The sequence below is a fragment of the Dunckerocampus dactyliophorus genome, chromosome 9 (genome assembly GCF_027744805.1).
Source record: "Dunckerocampus dactyliophorus isolate RoL2022-P2 chromosome 9, RoL_Ddac_1.1, whole genome shotgun sequence".
Taxonomy (NCBI): Eukaryota; Metazoa; Chordata; class Actinopteri; order Syngnathiformes; family Syngnathidae; genus Dunckerocampus; species Dunckerocampus dactyliophorus.
Genome location: NC_072827.1, coordinates 8,570,535 through 8,591,368, shown reverse-complemented (window position 1 = coordinate 8,591,368; position 20,834 = coordinate 8,570,535). Strand labels below are relative to the sequence as shown.

The window sequence follows — 20,834 nt, the reverse complement described above, 5'->3', positions numbered from 1 at the left end:
GTTCATTCTGCACAAGGCAACTATTTTTTTTCACCAAAAACAAGAATATACGAAAACTGGGCATCTGAAAACTGAGGTTTGAGTGTATTTTTCTTAGTCACAAATTAAACTGCATAAAAAATTGTCATACATTTTTGTGGCTGGGCTGGGATTTTCTTATTGAGTGTGACTACTAAATAACCCAGCATGGGGCCAAGAAGTTTGCGAGTGGCAGCGATTTGATAAAGAAAATGAGAAACCCAGGTCTGACTGTATTTTTCAGGATAACAAACTAAACCACATGAAAGTCGTAAATTAATAATATAACTAGCGTTTGTGGCTGTCACGCTTGGCTGCTGGTATTCACGTACGTGTTTGTGGTGCGTACAAACCCACAAAAGTAGTCTCAGAGAGGCGACTAACGATTACCATTCATGTTTTCGTTATGATAGGCAACACATTCAATGATAGCTAAACGTTGCCAAATCGCTATCATATGTTGACAACAAACATAGCTAGTGCGTGTGCATGTGTTACGTTGAATAGTGGTGCCCTTCTGGAACCCGCTGCATAAACTCTGTTTAATATTTAGCAGCATGTGACATTATTTAATAGGACATGCTGCGCATGTATTGATATAAATTGTTGGGCTGAATTTGGGCTTTATTGATTTTGTAAAAGTCGCAGTAAGAGAGAGTAACTTTAAGGTGGGTGTGTGTGTATGCGTGTGTGTGTGGTGGGGGGGTTATTATTTTGGGACGTGTTCTAGTTTGGCAGAAAAAGTAGGCCTCAATCTGCTTGTCCTGTGGGCACAGGGCGGAGTTTCACCTGCTCTATGTGTGTCACGTTCACACTTTTAGATTCTAAAACGTGCATTGTTTGCTCAAAGCAAACGTACACTATGATTATTATACAAGATAAGCCCTCCCGTCGGTCACTGTTTAGCCTCTGTACCGTTTGCAAGCTGCGGCCGTTGTTGATTCAAGGTGAGACCTTGTATTACTGCCAAACAGGCTGCTGTTTTTATTGTTGTTATTTTCAAGAATGGGCCCATTTTGTCATTTAATTGAGGCTCATGGGCTCGGCTGCAAAACGGCACGCGGGGGAATAAGACGTCAAGCGGCTGAATTTCCACAGCCATTAACTGTTCCATACTCAATTAGAATGCATAGGATCCTGACATTTCATAACTTATGGCTCTCCTGGCTGATATAACGGCGTGCTATAAAAAAAAAGCAGTTCTGAAGACACAGAGATCCGTGCATCCTCTTTTTTTTTGCAGTGCGCAGGAAATGCAAAAAATGCTTGCATGATGGGATAAAATCCTGACTGTGGTTAGTGCGGCTGCGGGGCATAAAGACACCAGATTACACTTTAGATGTCGTTTATAACCATCAATTAAATGGCAGCCTTGTTGTGCTTGCATGTTGAATAAATCATCCTAACAAGGATGCATGAATGACACTGTCATAACATGCTATGAATATGAAACGGCAGCAAATTGAGCCACTTAATAAAAAGCTGGAATTGTAATCTTGGAAAAGGTGATGCTGACAATTAGAATTATGTTGATAGGAATGTACTTTGATGGCTGCTTTCTTTTCTTTTGCTCATCCCTGGCCACCACTTTGAAAACAGACACATCCCATTTGCCGGGTAGTTAATAACAGGCCACTCAAGGAAGATTTAGCTGTTATTTCTAATGGGATGTGTTATTCTACAAAGCAAGGCCACAGCTTTAAAGGAAAACTGCACTTGTTTTGGAATTTCACCCATCATCCACAATCCTCATGAAACATGAACACACGTCTTTCTCTTTTCTGTGCCTTTTTTTGAGATATAAAAACAGCTAAAAAGAGGCAGCTAAGAATGCACGTAAGGGAATGCGCCTATAAAGCCTTCTGAAAAAAACTCCAAAAAGAGCCAAAAACGCTCCATTTACATAATGTTACCTGAATATTAACCAAGCACTGGTGTTATTATTATTATTATTATTATTATTAACATTGTCACGCCGAAGAACTGCTCTACATGTGTAGTGACGCCTCACCCACACCGCACCAGCTAGCTATTAGCTGGCTAGTGAGTAGCTTCACCAAACACTCGCTCACAGCGCGTCAGTGGCGCGCTCACAACACATCAGGCCACTACTGAAAGGTAACGCTACATATTGGAGCTGCCGCCACTGCTGCTGAGTTTTTGAGTTTGGACAAGTTAACGCTAGGTGTAGCCTTCCTTTCCATGTTGCTATGTGAAATCAATGCACCCAGGAAGAAAGTAGTAATGCTTAAAATGACCGAAATACGGCAAAATATTGTAAGTATTACATGTTATCATGAATGTAGCTGTTACTACGTGGTTACAGGCTGGATATAAAACCATAAGAGCTTGTTGGAGGTTTTTTCTAGGAGGATTAGGTGTGTCCCATTACGTGCATTAATGAGCTGCCTCATTTTAGCTGTTTTTATATCTTTAAAATGCACAGGAAAGAGAAAGATGTGTGTTCAAGTCTCACATAAGGGTTTTCAAAAGTGCAGTTTTCCTTTAAATCCTTAATATTCTGGGATTTTTTTTGGCTAAAACATTAAAATGTAACTCTGTTGTTGAACCATTTGGCCATGAGGCATGGCTTTGTGTTCTTTTGAAAGCTGATAAGCTGCCTTTTTTTATCTCCGAGAGTCAGAATGTAGCGAAAGTACAGTTGTAAAACACAAGGGTCAGGGGCCAGATTCGGCACCAATATCTTTTCATGTAGCACACAAAAGCCCTATAAACAATGGACGTTAAAAAGACACTTATTGAAAAATGTATTTAATTGTATTTTTAGTATTTTTGATCAATAAAAAATATATATATATAAAAATGTAAAAATATATAACCTGTTTATGATCTTCTAAAAACGGGTTTTTAACATTATTAGAGCCCTCTCGACATGAAATAACACCCCACAGTCACCTTTACATTTGTATTACCCAATATAGTACATAAAATCAGAGAAAATAAGACATATTAGACATAAATAAGGCAACGGACTCACACGTTAGCAGTTCATTGTTGTTTTTTTTCTGGACATCGTACTTCCTACCGTGGCTATTTTGTCATCAATGTGTTGCAGTGGTGGCTTTAAATGGTTTACACTCGTATTACCCAATATAGTAGACAGTAAATAAGCCATTGAAAACGTAAATAAAACTACTGTTTGTGTGTGTCACAGTAAATGTGTGACCTAGCGGACCTTAATGGTTGGGCGGACAGATGTGTAGAGGAGAGGAAGTGACGTCGGAGGTTCAGTGTTGAGTTTTAGCTTGTCGTGGGTTATGACCCCAACAGTAGCCCCTATTATTATTATGATTATTATGTTATTATTATTCGGCGAGGGGCTGGTCCAGGGTGAACCCCTCCTCTCACCCAAAGTCAGCTGGGATAGGCTCCAGCATACCCGCAACCCTAGTGAGAATAAGCGGCATAAAAGATGAATGAATGTTATTATTATTGTGCCTGTTGTGATATTCACCGACGCCTCATGGCCAATGTAGAACACTACATTCACAATTAAACTGCTTATGCATTTTTTTTTTGCATTTTTATGCTTGAAAATGCTTAATTTAGGCCAATCATAAGTAAAAATATGCTTAAATATGCATATATATATACAGTATATACATATATATATATATATATACAGTATATATGTACAGTCAAACCTGTCTATAGACAGGGGGCCACTATAGACAGGTTGGTGGTCATTTTGAATTTGTGCGCATGTGTTATATGTCTTATTTTCTCTTATTAGGTCTACTATATTGGGCAGAAGGAGTGTAAAGGTGACTATAGGGGTTATTTCATGTCTAGAGGGCTCTAATAATGTTAAAAACCATATTTAGAATGTCGTAAAGAGGTTGTCAATGTCTCATATGTCTAATTTTCTCTGATTATGTCCGCTATATTGGGTAATACGAGTATAAAGCTGATTATAGGGGCGTTATTTCATGTCTAGAGGGCTCTAATAATGATAACAAAAACATATTTAGAAGGTCATAAACAGGTTTTCAATGTCTTATATGTCTTATTTTCTCCTATTAGGTCTACTATATTGGGTGGTAGGAGTGTAAAGGTGACTATAGGGGTGTTATTTCATGTCTAGAGGGCTCTAATAATGTAAACAATCGTATTTAGAAAGTCATAAACAGGTTTTCTGACAATATTCCATTTATAAATAAGAAATCCTCCTTTGCGGAAATGTACTTATCCAGTTAGCCACAATAAGCAAGGGTTTGCTGTAATTGTATACTCGATTGGTGTATATCTGTGGAAGCTCGGCGAAATAAGCTTTCCAAACGCGTATAACACGCTGTGGTATGCAAATAAAACGCTAATTTTATTTTATAAATATAGTAGACGGCCCGCTGGCCGGTAAGTTTGTCGATTTTGTTAATTTTATGCAAGGTAAGAGAGGAGGTTTGAAAAGTGCTGCTGTTTCTGTTGGCAATTATTTGACCTTGATTAGCATATTACAAAGATGAATGAAGAAAGGCTACGTTTGCATCACTGTTGCATTCACACCAGCAAAGAGGCGATGAGTTACACGCGAGCATCACTCCCAATCATAAAGCACCTAACAGGGATTAAAAGCACAGCAGAGAAATTGAAGTCAGGGGTCGGGTGATTGATCGCATTTTCTTTGTCTTCTCCGTTGGTGGCCAAGCAATAAACTTCAAGTAGGTGAGGCCCTCTGCCTTGAACAACAAAGCGCCATCAGCCCATGCCTTCAAGGTGGAGCCTCCTGTGGGTGACCGCTGCTGTGACTCCCCACAATATGACAGATTAACGACAACAGGTTGAGCCCTGCACTTTCGGACGCCCACAATCTCAATTATGTCCATCTTAATGTACGCTGAACAGCCACAGCGGGGCCGGGCCATGGACGGGGTAAACACACTTGCAGGAGGCACACCCGTGGCAGGATAATAAAGTGCCATGATTGATTCGGCTTTGCCGCGTGCCAGATCGCTTTCTTGTGTGGGAGGGGTGTTGCCAGATTGTGTTGTCTTGTTGGAGGAAGCTACTGGAAGACTGAAACATGTTCATATACGCCCGTATCACCACTGTGTGCTCTGTAGTCGACATCAGGTAGATGCTAGAGAGCAGGGGTGAGGGTCAATTAGTGAAAAATGAAAGGACACAAGGACCACTTTAATAAATTGCAAACGTTAAGATATGCTAAGTTATATATATTTCAAGAAAAATAATGCATCTCAGCTTTATGATATACTGTAGGTCAAAAAACCTATTACTATCAACTTCACTCTTTGCTCTTTTTTCCATTTTTGCTGGGGGGGGTTTCCAAATATTTCACCTTTCTTCTTCCATAATCTTTGTCAATTTTCTTCTCATAATATTATGATTTATTTATTTCCAAAATATAATTTTTTCCCCAACCTAATTTTCCAAAACTTGCAACTTTGTTTTTTTTTTGTTTGTCATTACAACTTAAAATAAATAAATAAATATAAAAATAAATAATATTAATATTTCAACTCTATGCTACTAAAATTGCACAATTTTTCCTCATAATGTATTACGAGTTTATTCTCATAAAATGGTGACTTTTTTCTCTTAATGTTTTTAGATTATTTTATAATTTTGTAATATATTATTTCCCATATTAGTATTTTTTATTGTTATTTTTTGTTGTCATAAAATTACAGCTGTTTGTTTCATTTCTGCTGTTATTTTTTTTTTATTTCCCAGCTATTCCAATTTTCTTCCAGTAAATTTTTTTCTGATAATATTACGACTTTATTTCCATATTCTAACTTTTTCTAACCTAATTTTCCTAAAAATACATCTTTAGTTTGTTTCTTTTTTTTTTTTGTCATATTACAACTTTAAAAAAAAGAAAATTAAATATTTAAGTCTATGCTACTAAAATTGCAGAATTTTTCCTCAGAAAACTACGAGTTTTTCTCATAAAATTGTGAGTTTTTTTCTCCTAATGTTTGTACAATATTTTATAATGTTTTATATCAATTCTATATTATTTTTCTATTCTCATCAAATAATGACTCTTTGTTGTCCGATTACAACTTCTTTCCTTTAATATTTTGACTTTATTCTTGTAAAATTACTGCTGATTTTTCCATTTTTGCTGATTATGTTTTGTTTTTCAGTTTTCTTGTTAAATTATATTTTTAGAATGGTTAATTAAAAAAAAAAAACCTCCCCACTCAATATTGGCTTTCTTGTTATCTATTTAAAAAAGTCTTTTTGGGTTAAAAGTGATCATTTTTTCTGGGCATAAAACAATGATACTTCTTCCTTTGGCCTTGTTTTGTATGATTTAGGGTTCAAGTGTTGCCTGGCTGTTAAGTCCGCACCACCACCAGCAGAAGCAGCAGCAGCAGCAGTTCCTCTGCACCCACCACTGGAAAGGGGCTTAATGCATATTAATGGCACCTATAAAAGCAACTAATTGAGCATTCCAGATCTTGCTGAGTTGGGCATCTGCGAGTGACATTGTGCAGCTCCAGGACCTCCACCAGACCGCCTTTATTAGCTCTCTGAACTGGGATGTAGGTCAGGCCATTAAAAACAGGAAGGGCTCTCCCTCTAAGTATCGTTGGGACACCCCAAACCTGTGAGATGTGCTCTGGAGACAAAGTTTGCAGGAAACAGGCTAATATAATTTGATTTGATTGAAAAAAGTTAATCCTCGCTTACGGTGATTTAATTGAGCACAATAAACTGCAGCCATATGCCGCCCATAAAAACATCAACAGCTTTCCATATGAGTGCTAAGTAAACAGACCTTGCAAATTCGCCTTTGAATCATACAGTATATGCCCATCATCTTTAAAATGCACATTGGAAGCGTGTCTGCTTCATTTCTCACTAAAAATATAAATATTACCCAGCGTCATCACCAGAGCCAGCTGGCCCATTAGGCAATATATGCAACTACTAAGGGTGCTGTGGTCTCTAGGGCTTGGAGTTCTCAACGGGTCCCATCCTGGGACCCACATTTTCCCATGATCGTGAAGGTGTGACCCACTTTTATAAAGATAAAAGCACACTAATTCCTTTTTAGTTAAAATAGCCTTCAAAACACATACATGTCATAAAAAAAGAAGAAAAAACAAGAATACACTCAATTATATGTGCACAATGTATTACAGAGCATATACAAAAAAATCAATACTATAAAATAATAGTTAATAATTGTATATAGCAAGGAAGAAGATGCCAATCAAAAATATATTTTCTAAATATTTGTGTTTCATAATGTAAAATACTTATGTATTAAGTAATGAATTGTTCAAATATTTCATATAAATTTTCTAACAGTCTGAAGTCTTTATTTATTTAGATTTTTTTTTTTATTTTGAAATACAAACATTTTAAATTAGATTAAATATTATCATGTAATTTTCTGATGGTATGCTTTTATGATTATTTAATTTTATAAATAATTTTTATTCCATTTTATATTATGATATATATGGTTATATTGTATATATGATATATTATATATAGATTTTTTTAATTATTTTATATTATTTGTTTTATCAGTGTAAACTTTTTTTTTTTACATTTTTTTCAAAATATTTCAACGTTCCTCTAAAATAATCTTCATCCATTTTCTTCTCATAATATTATGGCTTTATTTTCATAATATTTTGACTTTATTCCATTAATATTATAACTTTTTTCCCAACTTTACCAAAAATGACAACTTTACAACTTCACTTAGTTTATTTGTCAAAATATTGCTACTTAAAACATCTTTAATATTTCTATGCCACTAAAATTATATATTTTTTTCATAACATTATGAGTTTATTCCCCTAAAATTGTGACTCTTTTCTTGTAAGAATCCAACTTTTTCCTTTTTTTACTTTAATATTTTGATTTGACTTCAGAAAATTACGGGTGTTTTTTTCCCATTTCTGCTGTGGGTGTTTTTTTTTTTAAATTTTTTTATTTTCTCGCTATTTCAGCTTTCTTCTTATAAATTTTCTTCTCCTAATCTTCTGACTTTATTTCCATAATATGTCGATTTTATTCCCGTATTATAACTTTTCCCCAATCTTATTTTCCCCCTCATAATATGTTACATTTTTAATAACTTTAAAAATCACAGAAAAACGTATTTCATATTTCAACTCTATGCTACTAAAGTTATATCATTTTTCCTAATATTACAAGTTTATTCTCATATAATTGTGACTTTTTTCCCGTAAGAATATGACATTTTTATCTTAATATTTTGACCTTATAGTCATAAAGTTATAGCTTTGTTTTACCTTTCTGCTGTGGCTGTTTTTATCATTTCTTATAAAACTATTTCAACTTTCTTCTTGTAAATTTTTTCTTGTACTATTATGACTTTATTCCCATAACATTAGGAATTGTTTTCCATAATATTATACATTTTTCAAAAATTACAGCATTATTTAGTTTTGTTTGTTTCTCATAATATTATGACTTATATATATATATATTACTGTATATCATATTATAGTAATCATATTTTCTTTACATACTAAAATTACGTTATTTTTCCTCATATTACGACATTATTCTCGTAAAATTACGACTGTTTCTTGTTAGATTACCGCTTTTTTCTTTTAATATTTTGACTTTATTCTCATAAAATTTTATCTTTTTTTTCCATTTCTGCTGTTGTTGTTTTTTACAAAAGTTCTAACTATTTCAACTTTTTTTTTGTATATTTTCTCATAATATTCTGACTTTAGTCCCACATTGTTATGGCTTTATTTACATAATATTTTGACTTTATTCCTATAATATTATAACTTTTTTTTCAATCTAGTTTTACAAAAATGACAACATAATTTTGTTTTGTTTTTTGTTTCTCAGGATATGACAACATAAAAATATTTCAACCTTATGCTACTAAAATGACATTATTTTTTCAGTTAAGTTCAGTTTTTCTGTTAATATTCAACTTTATTGTTGTTCAATTACTGCTAACTTTTAAATTTTTCTATTGTTGTTTTGTTTTTGTAGTTTTCTTGTTAAATTATATTTTTACTATGTGCCGCGGGCCAATAAAAAAATGGAGTCCCGGGTCGCAGTTTTCCATGCCGCTTATTTCTAAAACGATGACATTCATTTTCTTTCCTAAACGTACGTAAAATCTCGCCCAGGGTGCCACATTGGATAGGGCTGACTCTGATATGTTTTGAAATACAATTTGGGCAATAGTCTTTCAATAGAGGGCAGCACACTGTCATTGCACATTGGCCTTTAAAAGTATTGAATTTTTCTTTTTATAGGCGTCTGTAAGCACATTTTGACTGAAGGTTGAAGCACAGCATTCTTCTAATCTACTACCCAGTGTGCGTTATATAGCTGTCAATCAAATACTTTCTCCATATGTCGTCTTAACAGCCTTCTGTCTGCTAAAAGTGGCGTGTATATCTTTGTTAGGCACGTCATGGAAACAAATAAAAATAAAGAGGCAACAATACATCCCAGTAATGCTGCGCAGCGTGAGGTCAAGAAGATTCCTCCAAAGGGGGCCGTGTTGTTTTCTTATTCTGTCATCAGCTTTTACTGAAGTGTCATAAGGCGTTTGACTGTAAATCTCTGTGACCTTGAAGACACCGGAGAAAGCGCGGATCCGTAAACCAATCATCGCACAGCTGCCCCTGTCAGCCACGCTTGTGTTCACACAGTCACTGTCGGAATTTCCTGATGTTGAACAGAGGAACAGAGGAAGCAAGGAGGAGCTCCCTTCACGTTCGGAAGGGGGGAAGTGCTTCAAAGACGCTTTGAGAAGCAGAAATACCGCCATTACCATTCCTTTCACCAGAAATGATTTCATGCATAGAGCCACCTTGCATGCAGCATCTTGCAAATTATAACCAACAACGAACACCTCTCTGACAGCATCAACACAAAATCAGCAATATGATCTTTGTAATGGCAGATTTTTTATAGAGCACTCTTGTGCGCATAAAGTTGCACATTTCTAGTGAAGTCAGATTGATTTTATTCCACCGTATTTGAATGTAAAACAAGTTGCATGCACGAGCTTACTGTTCAGCTCAATTGCACTTTTACTGATCTAGCACATTTCAAACAAAATTTAAAACAAACAACAACAGAGTGCTGCACAAAATGAACATCAAAATGAAAATAAAATCAAGTTCAAATAGTGCAAGTAAGTATTTATGGCAATCCGTCTATCCACTTTGAGCACCTTTGTTGTCTCATTTAAGTTATTATATTGTAGATATATATACATGATATATCTTTTACATCTCTGAATCAAATCACCATACAGTAATCCGTCACCACTTTGCACTTCAAATTTGGCAGCTTCACTCATCACTCTTTTTCAAAAATATATAATTAATAGATCGTGGCTGTTTTGTGGTTGAATACAGCCAATTATTAGTTAAAAAAAAAAAAAACATGCACGTTTAAGCAAATTTGATGGGTGGGGGTTTTTTGCCTAAATGAAACATTTTCAACCATAAAAATGGCTAAATGAAGTAAAATACACAAGTACAATACAAAAATATGTGGCATTCAGATGACACATTTAAAGATGATATGTAGTTTTCTATACTGGTCGCTAGGTGTCAGTAATGTTACACTGACAAGACAATAGCCACAGCAGGAAGTCCTGTACATAAACTGGAAGTAAAAAAGGAACAAGAAACCCTCTGATGCTAACATGTGTGAGTGTATATTATGTTTTATATGTCTTATTTTCTCTTATTATGTCTACCATATTGGGTAGTAGGAGTGTAAAGGCGACTATAAGGGTGTTATTTCATATGTACATTGAGGGCTCTAATGCTGTTAAAAAGTGTATTTAAAAGGTTGTAAAGATGTTTTCAATGTCTTATATGTCTTATTTTCTCTTAAGTCTGCTATATTGGGTGATGGGAGTGTAAAGCTGACTATAGGGGTGTTATTTAATGTCTAGAGGGCTCTAATAATGTAAAAACATATTTAGAAACTTGTTAACAAGTTGTCAATGTCTTATATGTCTTATTTTGTCATTATGTCTACTAGATCGGGCAATAAGATTGTAAAGCGTACTAGACTAGGGTGTTATTTCATGCCTAGAGGGCTTTAATAATGTTAAAAAGCATATTTAGAATGTCGTAAAGAGGTTGTCAATGTCTCATATGTCTAATTTTCTCTGATTATGTCTGCTATATTGGGTAATAGGAGTATAAACCTGATTATAGGGGTGTTATTTCATGTCTAGAGGGCTCTAATAATGATAACAAAAACATATTTAGAAGGTCATAAACAGGTTTTCAATGTCTTATATGTCTATATGTCTTATTTTCTCTTATTAGGTCTACTATATTGGGAGTGTAAAGCTGACTAAAGGGGGGGTATTTCATGTCTAGAGGGCTCTGATAATGTTAAAAAAGTGCATTTAGAAGGTCATAAAGAGGTTTTCTAAGCTCTAACTATGAAAGTATTTTATTTATAAATAAGGAATCCTACTTTGCGGAAATTTGCCTAGCACAGTCGGGCCATGTTGTGTACAATAATTCAATTTGAAGTGCTGCACTGCAAATGATATGCATATATACAGTACTGTACATATTTCATGTGTTGAAAATTTACCATGAACCTTACTGTTTTTGTTTCCATTGGAGCGCCTTTTATTTTGTTAGCTAACGTAATGATTGTTGATTTAACAGATGAACCGGAGGATTGAACACATTGGACCCCCCAAATCTCCCCATTTTGTGCTTACAAGCACCACAGTTGGGCTGTTTATTGGTAGAAAAGCCATCTCATTGGCCCTACATTGTCAAGCTTGAGTTGCACAGAAAGTACTCAGTCAGTCTTACTCACGGTGCAACCAAAAAGAGCACAACCAGTCATGCGCGGAACACACAATGTGACTGTACTGCACGGACTACGGCTATCAAAATTGATGCTTACAGACTAATGTACATGCAAAGCAATACTACCCGCAACAGGAAGTTACCAAGCATACCTTGCGTGCTATACATTACTGTAGTATTACAAAAATGGCATTATTTTGCCTGTATATTAGTTTGTTAGTGTTTATCTGAGACCCTCACGCCTGTGGTGCAGGTACATGCTGTGTTCCACGTGTTATTTTTGGTTGCACAGTGAGTGAGAGAAGTGTTTGGTTTGGCGACAACCTGTTGGTTTGTGCTAGAGCACTGAAATAGACATTTTTATGGGTGTTTCGATTACTGGCAATTCCAAACGGGGATCTACTATATTCATAAGATTCCCCTGACAACAGACTCCACCCTCCGTAATGACCTCCTGGCAACTGAGTCCAAAGTAAATAACAACAATGTGTGGTGCATCTCTGGATCACCAAAGTCAGCAAGCAACATGTGTCAGTCGTGTAGTGTTGCTTTTTCATTTTATTTCCTTTTTATATCTAAAACAGATGTAGCCGTTTTTTTCTAACACAGACAACCTGCTGGAGGAAGGCATCCAGATGTTTCCATCACAGTCTGTCTGCTTTGAACTGCATGTGCTCACACTCTCAAAGAAGAGACACGTGGGTATGTGCGGGAGAGAGAGAACACAGATGAACTGGAGCCTTACGGGCAGCGTACCCTTGGTGCGGAGTGTATTTTCATGCAGCATCCAGGAATGGAGATTAGCATTGAGCCATCAGCAACGCCGCAGTCCCTCCCGACCTCGCTTCTGCTGTCAGGCCGCCGCCTCCCCGCTTGTCAGGCGCACCGACGAAGAGCTGTAAAAACCTTTTCCCCTCTCCTTAACAACTGCAAAACAACACGCACACACCCCGGCTGAGCTCGGTGCCTGCTTTTCTGAGGCCTCTGACAGGACGTGCTGCAGGCACAAATTGTAATTCATAAAGGTTAAGGGGGTCAATGCCTTTTATTACCAGTCTGAGTGCATCCAGCTTGATGGGGCGGGCATGCAAATGGAATGTCTCTGAGTGTTCTATGCAAGGAGTCAGACAGCGGGTGCGTGCTCGCTTCTCAATAGGAGGAAGTAGAAGGTGTCTAAACGGTGTGTGCGGGGGTGGGGGCAGGGGGTGCGTGAGATGGGCTGCGCTCTCCACCTTCCACAGCCGTGTAGGACCACACAGCCACTGCCCGGTTAATTAGACAGTATGACATTGACCCCAGGTAGTTAACGGCCACTTTGATATGCGCTGGCCTGCAATTAATTCATTGTAAATTTCATGTTTTATCATATGGTTAGCTCTGACCTGTGAGCGGCTGCCTTTGACTGGGACCCACACCATACTAACACATTGTAGATATCCAAAATTAGCATTAAACATCCTCTATGTCACACAGATATATTATTTGGCAGTTATTCAAATATAAGAGGATATTTAGCCATTTGTGTATAAAGAGGTTGTTGTATTTAGCTCTTATGTGACTCTTTCAGGGCATCTAAATGCAATGTTTAAATTGTCAAAAGTGGGTATGCGCTATATGTGCTGAGGGGAAAGTATGCATTTTCTGTAACAAAAATATGCATATTTAAGCAAATGTTACATATTTATTGCCTAAATGAAGCATTTTCAAGCATAAAAGTTGTTAAATGAAATAAAATACAAATAGACACATTCAAAGACACTGCACTGGTTACTGGGTGTCAGTAATGTTATTGTAATGTTGGCTGAGACACACAAGCAGCAGACTTGATTGCCAGAACAGCAGGCTTTAATTGCAGCTTTGAAGGATCTCACAACAGGCACAATAATCCCTAACACGGCCTCCTGTGGTAGCTGTAACCCACGCCAAGCTAACACTCAACCTGGCGTCACTTCCTGTCCACTCTCTACTCAGCTCCCCTAGCACCGGAACACATTTACAGCAACACACACGTGCACGAGTTTTATTTACGTCTTATTTTTTGCTATTAATATCTACTATACTGGGTAATAGGAGTGTAAAGGTGACTATAGGGGTGTTATTTCAAGTCTAGAGGGCTCTAAAAATGTTAAACGCATTTACAAGGTCGTAAACAGGTTTATTATGCTCTTACTAGGAAAATATTCAATTTATATATAAATAAATAAATTGAGCATATGCAGGTACTCCGGTTTCCTCCCACATTCCAAAAACATGCATGTTAGGTTAATTGGCGACTCTAAATTGTCCATAGGTATGAATGTGAGTGTGAATGATTGTTTGTCTATATGTGCCCTGCCATTGGCTGGCGACCAGTCCAGGGTGTACCCCGCCTCTCGCCCGAAGTCAGCTGGGATAGGCTCCAGCATGCCCCCGCGACCCTAATGAGGGTAAGTGGCATAGAAGATGGATGGATGGATATCATACATTTGAAATGTTGTGTTATATTTTATAGGGCCCTCTTTTTACGCGTATAGATTAACAAAAAGAACAAAAAATCACGCCCATGGAAGCGCCTGTAATGTGTCTGCAGCTATAGGTGCCCTCCTTCCTGGTCATTACGTGAAATGGCAATGTCATTAAACGATATGACGCCCTCTACTGGGGATTTGCTAAAATGACCCAGCACGCCGTAGCTTTTTTGGCGTCCGTAAAAAGGGCTTAGTATGTTTTAGATGATGTCAACTGATGGTGAACAGATGCCTATAAATGTATGCATACAGATAACAAAATATCATATCTGCTATCCCGACTTCGAGTGGCATTTGTGCACAAAAGATCATACCTGCTGAGACGCTAGGAAAATGTTGGGCTTAAAAGTCAGCATGCGGCAAAGAGCGACTCCCTGCGCTCATTACCTTTCCATCACCGAGCAGCTGCTGCCAAGTCATTCATCATGATTACAAATCCGCCTGATGTCGGTCGCCTACATCTCCACCATCGGCTTGTTGTGCGTCTGATGCACGCGTACGGCCCTGAGCCACCCCTCCCTCAGGGCCGGCTGCTTAATTGACATCACAACAGGTGATAGCATAGTGGACACAGACAAGAAGCTTTGTTTTGAAGGTAAACATTCGAGAAGAAGGTTTAATCATTTGAACTTATTACGCTACTCTGCCCTGACTGACCAGTACACTATTATTAAAATAGTAACAATGCACAATATCTTGCATACATATAACCCAAAGTTCTATCGTTTTCTAGGAGTACGCTGATACACGTGTCAGATGCTGTGTTGCATGATTTTAAATACATAGAAATGTTGGGACTCAACATTTGTGACTCACTTGTGTCTTACTTTGTGGTTTCATGTTAAAATGATGACTTGTTAGAATTCTTTTTTTTCTAAATTCCAAAAAGCTTTGGTATGCCTGAGAGAACCGCAGAAGTGCCAAACAATCAACATTGTAATTATTATTATTATTTTTTGCACAAATGAGTTTTATTTAGCAGTATTGTACTTCCTTGAAAACGTATTAATGTCACAATTTTATATATATATGCAGTATATCATAGAAAGATGCATAAGTTTTATTTACAAACATTAAGCAGCAAAGTTACTGAATTACCAATGACATACAATGTGTACATACGAAATAAAAATAAGCACATGCTAAAAATAAATAAATAAAATGTAGCCAAAAAAATCGGCTTTTTTGTCATAACTATTTATTAAAATATACATTTTAATGGCTAATAAATGTTTGAATATTTGATTTGCTATTTAAATATTATTATATTAGTTATTTTTAATTTTCATCTTTACTTTTCTATTTTCAGGTGACGATGGCTTTAAGACGGTGAATGTCAATGCGGGTGCCTTCTCTCAAACTCCATTTTCTATACATATATAACACCATAATCAATTATTATAACACCACTGTTTAGCATAAAAAAAACCATTTGAACAGATGCCAACAAAATACCAACGCCAATGAAGATATTTGCTAACGTTATATTTGGTTTTGTGTGGTCTAAAAATATATATTTAAAAAAACATGAAACCTAATTTATTTGTATAGATTCAGTGATATACTTGTACGATAGTTAAATAAAACATAGAGCGTGCGTTTTATGAACTTGAATCTCATTGGGAAATGTCCGTTTAAATAAAGTTTGAGTGAAATGACCTTCCACTGTCATCATCCGGGTCTCTACATATGTAGCGCTACGCATGCGCATTTGCTCACTGTGGTTCGACCTCTGCAGTCGGTAAGTGTGTAATGGCAGTCCGTGTTCTAAACCGCTCCTTCTTTATCCCTTTTCATCCTCTTGTCAAACGTAACATTGATGCATGCAAAGTGGGATAGCATGTAGAATAGATGTCGGCGTATTGGTTCATTGCTTTATTTTCTCTGTTAGACATTTTAACACCCGTTTGACCTTAGTTCTGTCCGCTTTTCCCTCCACAGAGAGACCCGGGCTTCAACCAGACTAGACGGAACTACTACAAACTACTTGAAGTAGAAAATGTACGCCTGTGCAAAGTTTGTGTCCTCGCCGGCTCTGGTGAGTTTGTTGTGCTCGTTGCGTTTGAAGGATTAGAATTGCAGCTTGCGTCCCAGTTAGCGTCGCCGAACCAGTGCGGGCCTATGAATGAACTTGACTGCAGTTGAATGGCAAGGGTATCTGCAGCCTAGCTAGATTGCTAATGCTAAAGTAGAGTTTGACGGGGTTTTTCATGCTTCATCTACATTTCATATGATGGCTGTTGCTAAGCACCAGTGTCATTGTATTAACAGTTTGCCGTTGTCTTTTATACAGCTATCATAAGCCACGATTGCTGCCGGCTAAGGTCATTTGACGTGACTTAGCCGATGCTAGCATACAACTTAAGGCTACCGTCAACCAGCTTGACGTACAGCTGTCATTGCACAAGTTTAAAAGTGTTAATCTCTAATGTCATGCGTGTCAAAACTTAATAGCGCCCTATTAGCGCGCTACATAGAATTGCAACTTGAAGTAGCTTAGTGATCTTCCAACTTGTTAGTTGCAGTCTGACATTAGTTCTAACGCAATAGGTCATAGTGAGCTCATGCTACAGTCGTTATCATTCAAGGTGCCTTCTGTTTGCTCTTGTGTACTTTACTCGTGTATTGAGGGCAGATGATACAATATTGTGGGATTTTAGGGAGTATTTTGCAGCAGCTAAAGTGCTAATTACCTGTACTGTTGCAGGTCCGTGCTGGTTCCCGGGCTCTTTACAGACCCCTGTCTGCCTCTGTGCTGTCCAGGCCTGAGGTCAAAACAGAGGTAAGGATAAATAATTTGCCTGTAAATGCATGCTTAAATTCATTCTTAAAGTTCAGCTCCATTTGTCATAGGATATGTTGAGACTGTATACACATTTGGAAGCTTTTCTTGTTCCAGAGCACTGTTGCTCTGATGCCACAGAGCCCCCTCAATCAGATCACACTGAGGGGCTTCCAGACAAGCGCCGTCAGCCGGGACATCGATACAGCTGCAAAGTTTATCGGTGCTGGAGCCGCCACAGTCGGTGTAGCTGGATCCGGTGCCGGAATCGGGACTGTGTTCGGCAGTTTGATCATTGGCTATGCTAGGTTTGTTGCATTTGCACATTGCATTTAATGGAGATTTAAAGATCCCTAATTGTCTCGTTTCCTCCTCCTGCAGGAACCCATCTCTGAAGCAGCAGCTGTTCTCCTATGCCATCCTGGGATTTGCCCTGTCTGAAGCCATGGGACTTTTCTGTTTGATGGTTGCTTTCCTCATCCTGTTTGCTATGTAAAACTCTGCTGTTCAACTTTCATTACAGATGTGACTACACTTTATTCTGGCTTCCTCAATTGTTCCGTGTTGGTGTCATGGAAATGTACATTTTCAAGGCTGTGGAGCACTGTCAAAAGAGCAAAGACATGTATTGTACAAATGTAAGAAATTACGTGATTAAAATACATGTATTTGGCTATTTAACAGCGGTGCTAGAATTCATGTCTGGGAAAACTTAACTTGACCAAAAGCAGCTTTTGTGAATGTCATCTTTTCTATGATCAGCTGCGAAAGACTTGCCTTGCTTCCTGGAAGCTTTTTGGCGTCCGACATGACACAGTAGTGCAATTTAATTAGTTCTGGTTTTGGGCAGCAGGAGTGTTTGCTTTTGTAAATGGCAATGAATAAATTAGCACATTTAAAATGACATGGAGAATATTATGTTGGCTTTTTTTGGTTTGGAGATTCTGAAGTTAGTTCCAGTGTTTGCAGTAGATTGTGTAAAAACTCAATTTTATCCAAGTAAAAGAGTAATCAGACTTTGTTCATGGAAGGCAGGCATTGCCGCCAAACGTTAAATGGTTAAGCAATGAGATATTTTTAAAAGATTAAAAGCCTGAATCTAAGGATGGGGAAAAAGAGCAGTTTGTGGAAATTTATATAAATTTTTATATAAATTGATGTGAGATGGTTGTGATTTTTGTGTTTTGTCACACCGATGACTCATGACTCAAAATAACCGCTAGTAACTAAATGCTAATATCTGTATAGATAAGTTAACCATGTATTTCCCTTTTCACAAATGATTTTTTTTCTGTCTTTGTAACAAGTCACTATTTGAGAGTTCTTGATCAAAAGGGTACTACAAATGAAATATATTACCACAGGATATTAGAAATAAACAAAATAGTACTTCGGTTTTGTAGCAACAACACACAGGAGCAGCCTGTGCTGGACCTGTGTGACGTCATCTCGTGACGTAGACGGAAGCGTGTTGGTTCCTCTCGCGATTGTTTTGGGCCAGACGGGATTTGGGAAACCAAGGAGGGTTGTGGCTGGCTGAGAGGGTAAGTGTCCACCTAAGGTGAGGCTGTTTACAATGCAGTTGTATGTGACGCTGTGTCCGGTGCGTAAATATTGTCTGTAACATTGGCTGGTCTTGAAATAAAAACCCGATATACCCACTGTCAGGGTATTTGAACCCTAATATGGCGACGCCTGTATGTTCACGGAGGGCTTCGGCTATTTCATGGAAGCGACTGGAATCTCATGCCTCTTCGCGATAATTGTTTCCCCCCAAGGTTTTTAATTGAAAACCTATAACGGTGCGAGAGACGACTGGTGTCTTCTCCTCGTCGTGGACTGTAACAATGATTGTAAGACGGAGAGTGTAGTGTTGTTTTGATGAGCTCAGGTGTCGACAACTGTAGTAACCGCCTATCTTTTGCCTTGCTTTGTGCACACCTCTCCTCTTTTAAGGAGATATGTACAGATAAACATTTTGTGGTGTGGACGAACACTAAAATACCAACATTTTTTGCGTCCCCTCTCATTTCAGGGTGACGTAACAGGAATCCCTTAATATGAGTGATGATAAACCTTTCCTGTGTACTGCACCTGGCTGTGGACAGGTAAGAGATTAGCCTTTATGATGGCTTTGGCTTTTTTACAGACTTTATTGCACGTTGCACATAGGAGGGCTGCAATCTATTTGTGGTGATTGGTTTGGGAGGGTGATAGATGGGAAAAATGTGCATAATTGGCCATGACGCATTTGTATGCAATTGTAATGGACGCAGTGGAATAAGCGAGGAATAAGGTTGTAGATGAGACATGAAAAACATGAAAAGCAAAACAAATGTTTAAAACTACGAATTAACTTTCTTCTGTCGCTTCTTTTTGACATTTTTTCGGATGTCACAAGCAGGACGGAGCCGCCTGTGAGTGGGTTGAAATGGGGGAGGAGCCCACAGCAGCACCCACTACTCCTTTGTCATGTCAGAGTCTCCAAAAAGACCAGAAAAAGTCGCAAAATTTGTTGCTTGTCGCTTTTTTAACAAATAGTAGCTAGTGGGGTCTGAAAACTTGTTAATATAGCGACGTAGTCGCAAAGTACAACACCGATCCTTCCTGTTCCGTCTTATTCTCGGGCAGACCAGCTGTGTGTGAGGTGGGTTAAGCGGCCTTGCGGCGCACACCGCCACCTACTGTGCGGAATTGTAACGACAAGCTACATTCACAGACAGTCCCATTATAATGTGTTTATGAGCAAAGGAGAACAGGTAGCAACAAATCTAATTGTGCTCAAATTATTAGAACTTAAAAAATATTTTTAATATGTGTATTATTATTATTATTATTATTATTATGCTTACTGCTTATCCTCACTAGGGTCGCGGGGGTATGCTGGAGCCGATCCCAGCTGACTTCGGGCGACAGGCCGGATACACCCTGGACTGGTCGCCAGCCAATGGCAGGGCACATATAGACAAACAACCATTCACACTCACATTCATACCTATGGACAATTTAGAGTCTCCAAGTAACCTAACATGCATTTTTTTGGAATGTGGGAGGAAACCCACGCATGCACGGTGAGAACATGCAAACTCCACACAGAGATGCCCAACCAGAGATTCGACCCCAGAACTTCCCGATCTCCTGGCTGTGTGGCCAACATGCTAACCACTAGGTCACCGTGTAGCCATTCTGAATATATATTGACGATTATAATATTTTTAAATATTATATTTAATATTTATTTAAAAAACGTTACTGTATGATTCAAAATGTGAAAAATTTATTTGTGGCGGCCCTCCAGAATTGAGGTCTGACATCATGTATGACGGCTCAGTTTTTTTTTTTCCGAAAAGACTCGAATGTTGGTATGAGTTCCTCTGTACTTGTTCCACTGTGGCCCGGTGGCTAGCACAGTCAGGAGATCGAGGGTTTTAATCTTTGTTTAGGAATTTCTGTGTGGCGTTTGCATGTTCTCCCTGTGCGTGGGTGGATGGTTGTTCCACTCTTCTGTGGCCCGTGAGTGTACATTGTGCAGTGATATATGTCAAAACAGTGCATGTGTTTTGTGTTGTGACCCTCACGTCACTGTCCTGCTGGTCTTCACAGAGATTTACAAATGAAGACCACTTGGCTGTCCACAAGCACAAACATGAGATGACCCTCAAATTTGGTCCAGCGAGGACCGACAGCGTCATTATAGCTGGTGAGAGTTTTTGTTCA

The 20,834-nt window shown here is 37.9% G+C and overlaps 2 protein-coding genes across 6 annotated transcripts in view; both read left to right on the top strand.

The window, feature by feature from the left end:
* The first annotated feature begins 16,013 nt into the window (after window positions 1-16,013).
* On the top strand, window positions 16,014-17,656 carry atp5mc3a (ATP synthase membrane subunit c locus 3a). The gene is made up of 5 exons (XM_054786970.1): window positions 16,014-16,076; window positions 16,277-16,373; window positions 17,043-17,117; window positions 17,235-17,425; window positions 17,499-17,656. Exons 2-5 carry the CDS (start codon window positions 16,335-16,337, stop codon window positions 17,611-17,613), a joined length of 420 nt encoding a protein of 139 aa, XP_054642945.1. The 5' UTR covers window positions 16,014-16,076; window positions 16,277-16,334; the 3' UTR covers window positions 17,614-17,656.
* Window positions 17,657-18,167: 511 nt separating this feature from the next.
* Window positions 18,168-20,834, top strand: part of atf2 (activating transcription factor 2) — a 29,598-nt gene continuing 26,931 nt past the window's right edge. For 3 of the 5 annotated variants that reach the window (XM_054786967.1, XM_054786964.1, XM_054786968.1), the window contains exons 1-3: window positions 18,168-18,661; window positions 19,153-19,225; window positions 20,721-20,817. In XM_054786967.1, the coding sequence (XP_054642942.1) occupies window positions 19,178-19,225; window positions 20,721-20,817 (145 nt within the window). In that variant the 5' untranslated portion in view covers window positions 18,168-18,661; window positions 19,153-19,177. The other 2 variants (XM_054786965.1, XM_054786966.1) reach the window with 2 other exon arrangements.

What these genes read in the sequence shown, in the direction of transcription:
- atp5mc3a (XM_054786970.1), top strand. Translation starts at nt 16,335, where the DNA reads ATGTACGCCTGTGCAAAGTTTGTGTCCTCGCCGGCTCTG. An exon ending in TTGTGTCCTCGCCGGCTCTG is followed by an intron (nt 16,374 to 17,042) that starts GTGAGTTTGTTG and finishes GTACTGTTGCAG; the next exon opens with GTCCGTGCTGGTTCCCGGGC. An exon ending in TTGATCATTGGCTATGCTAG is followed by an intron (nt 17,426 to 17,498) that starts GTTTGTTGCATT and finishes CTCCTCCTGCAG; the next exon opens with GAACCCATCTCTGAAGCAGC.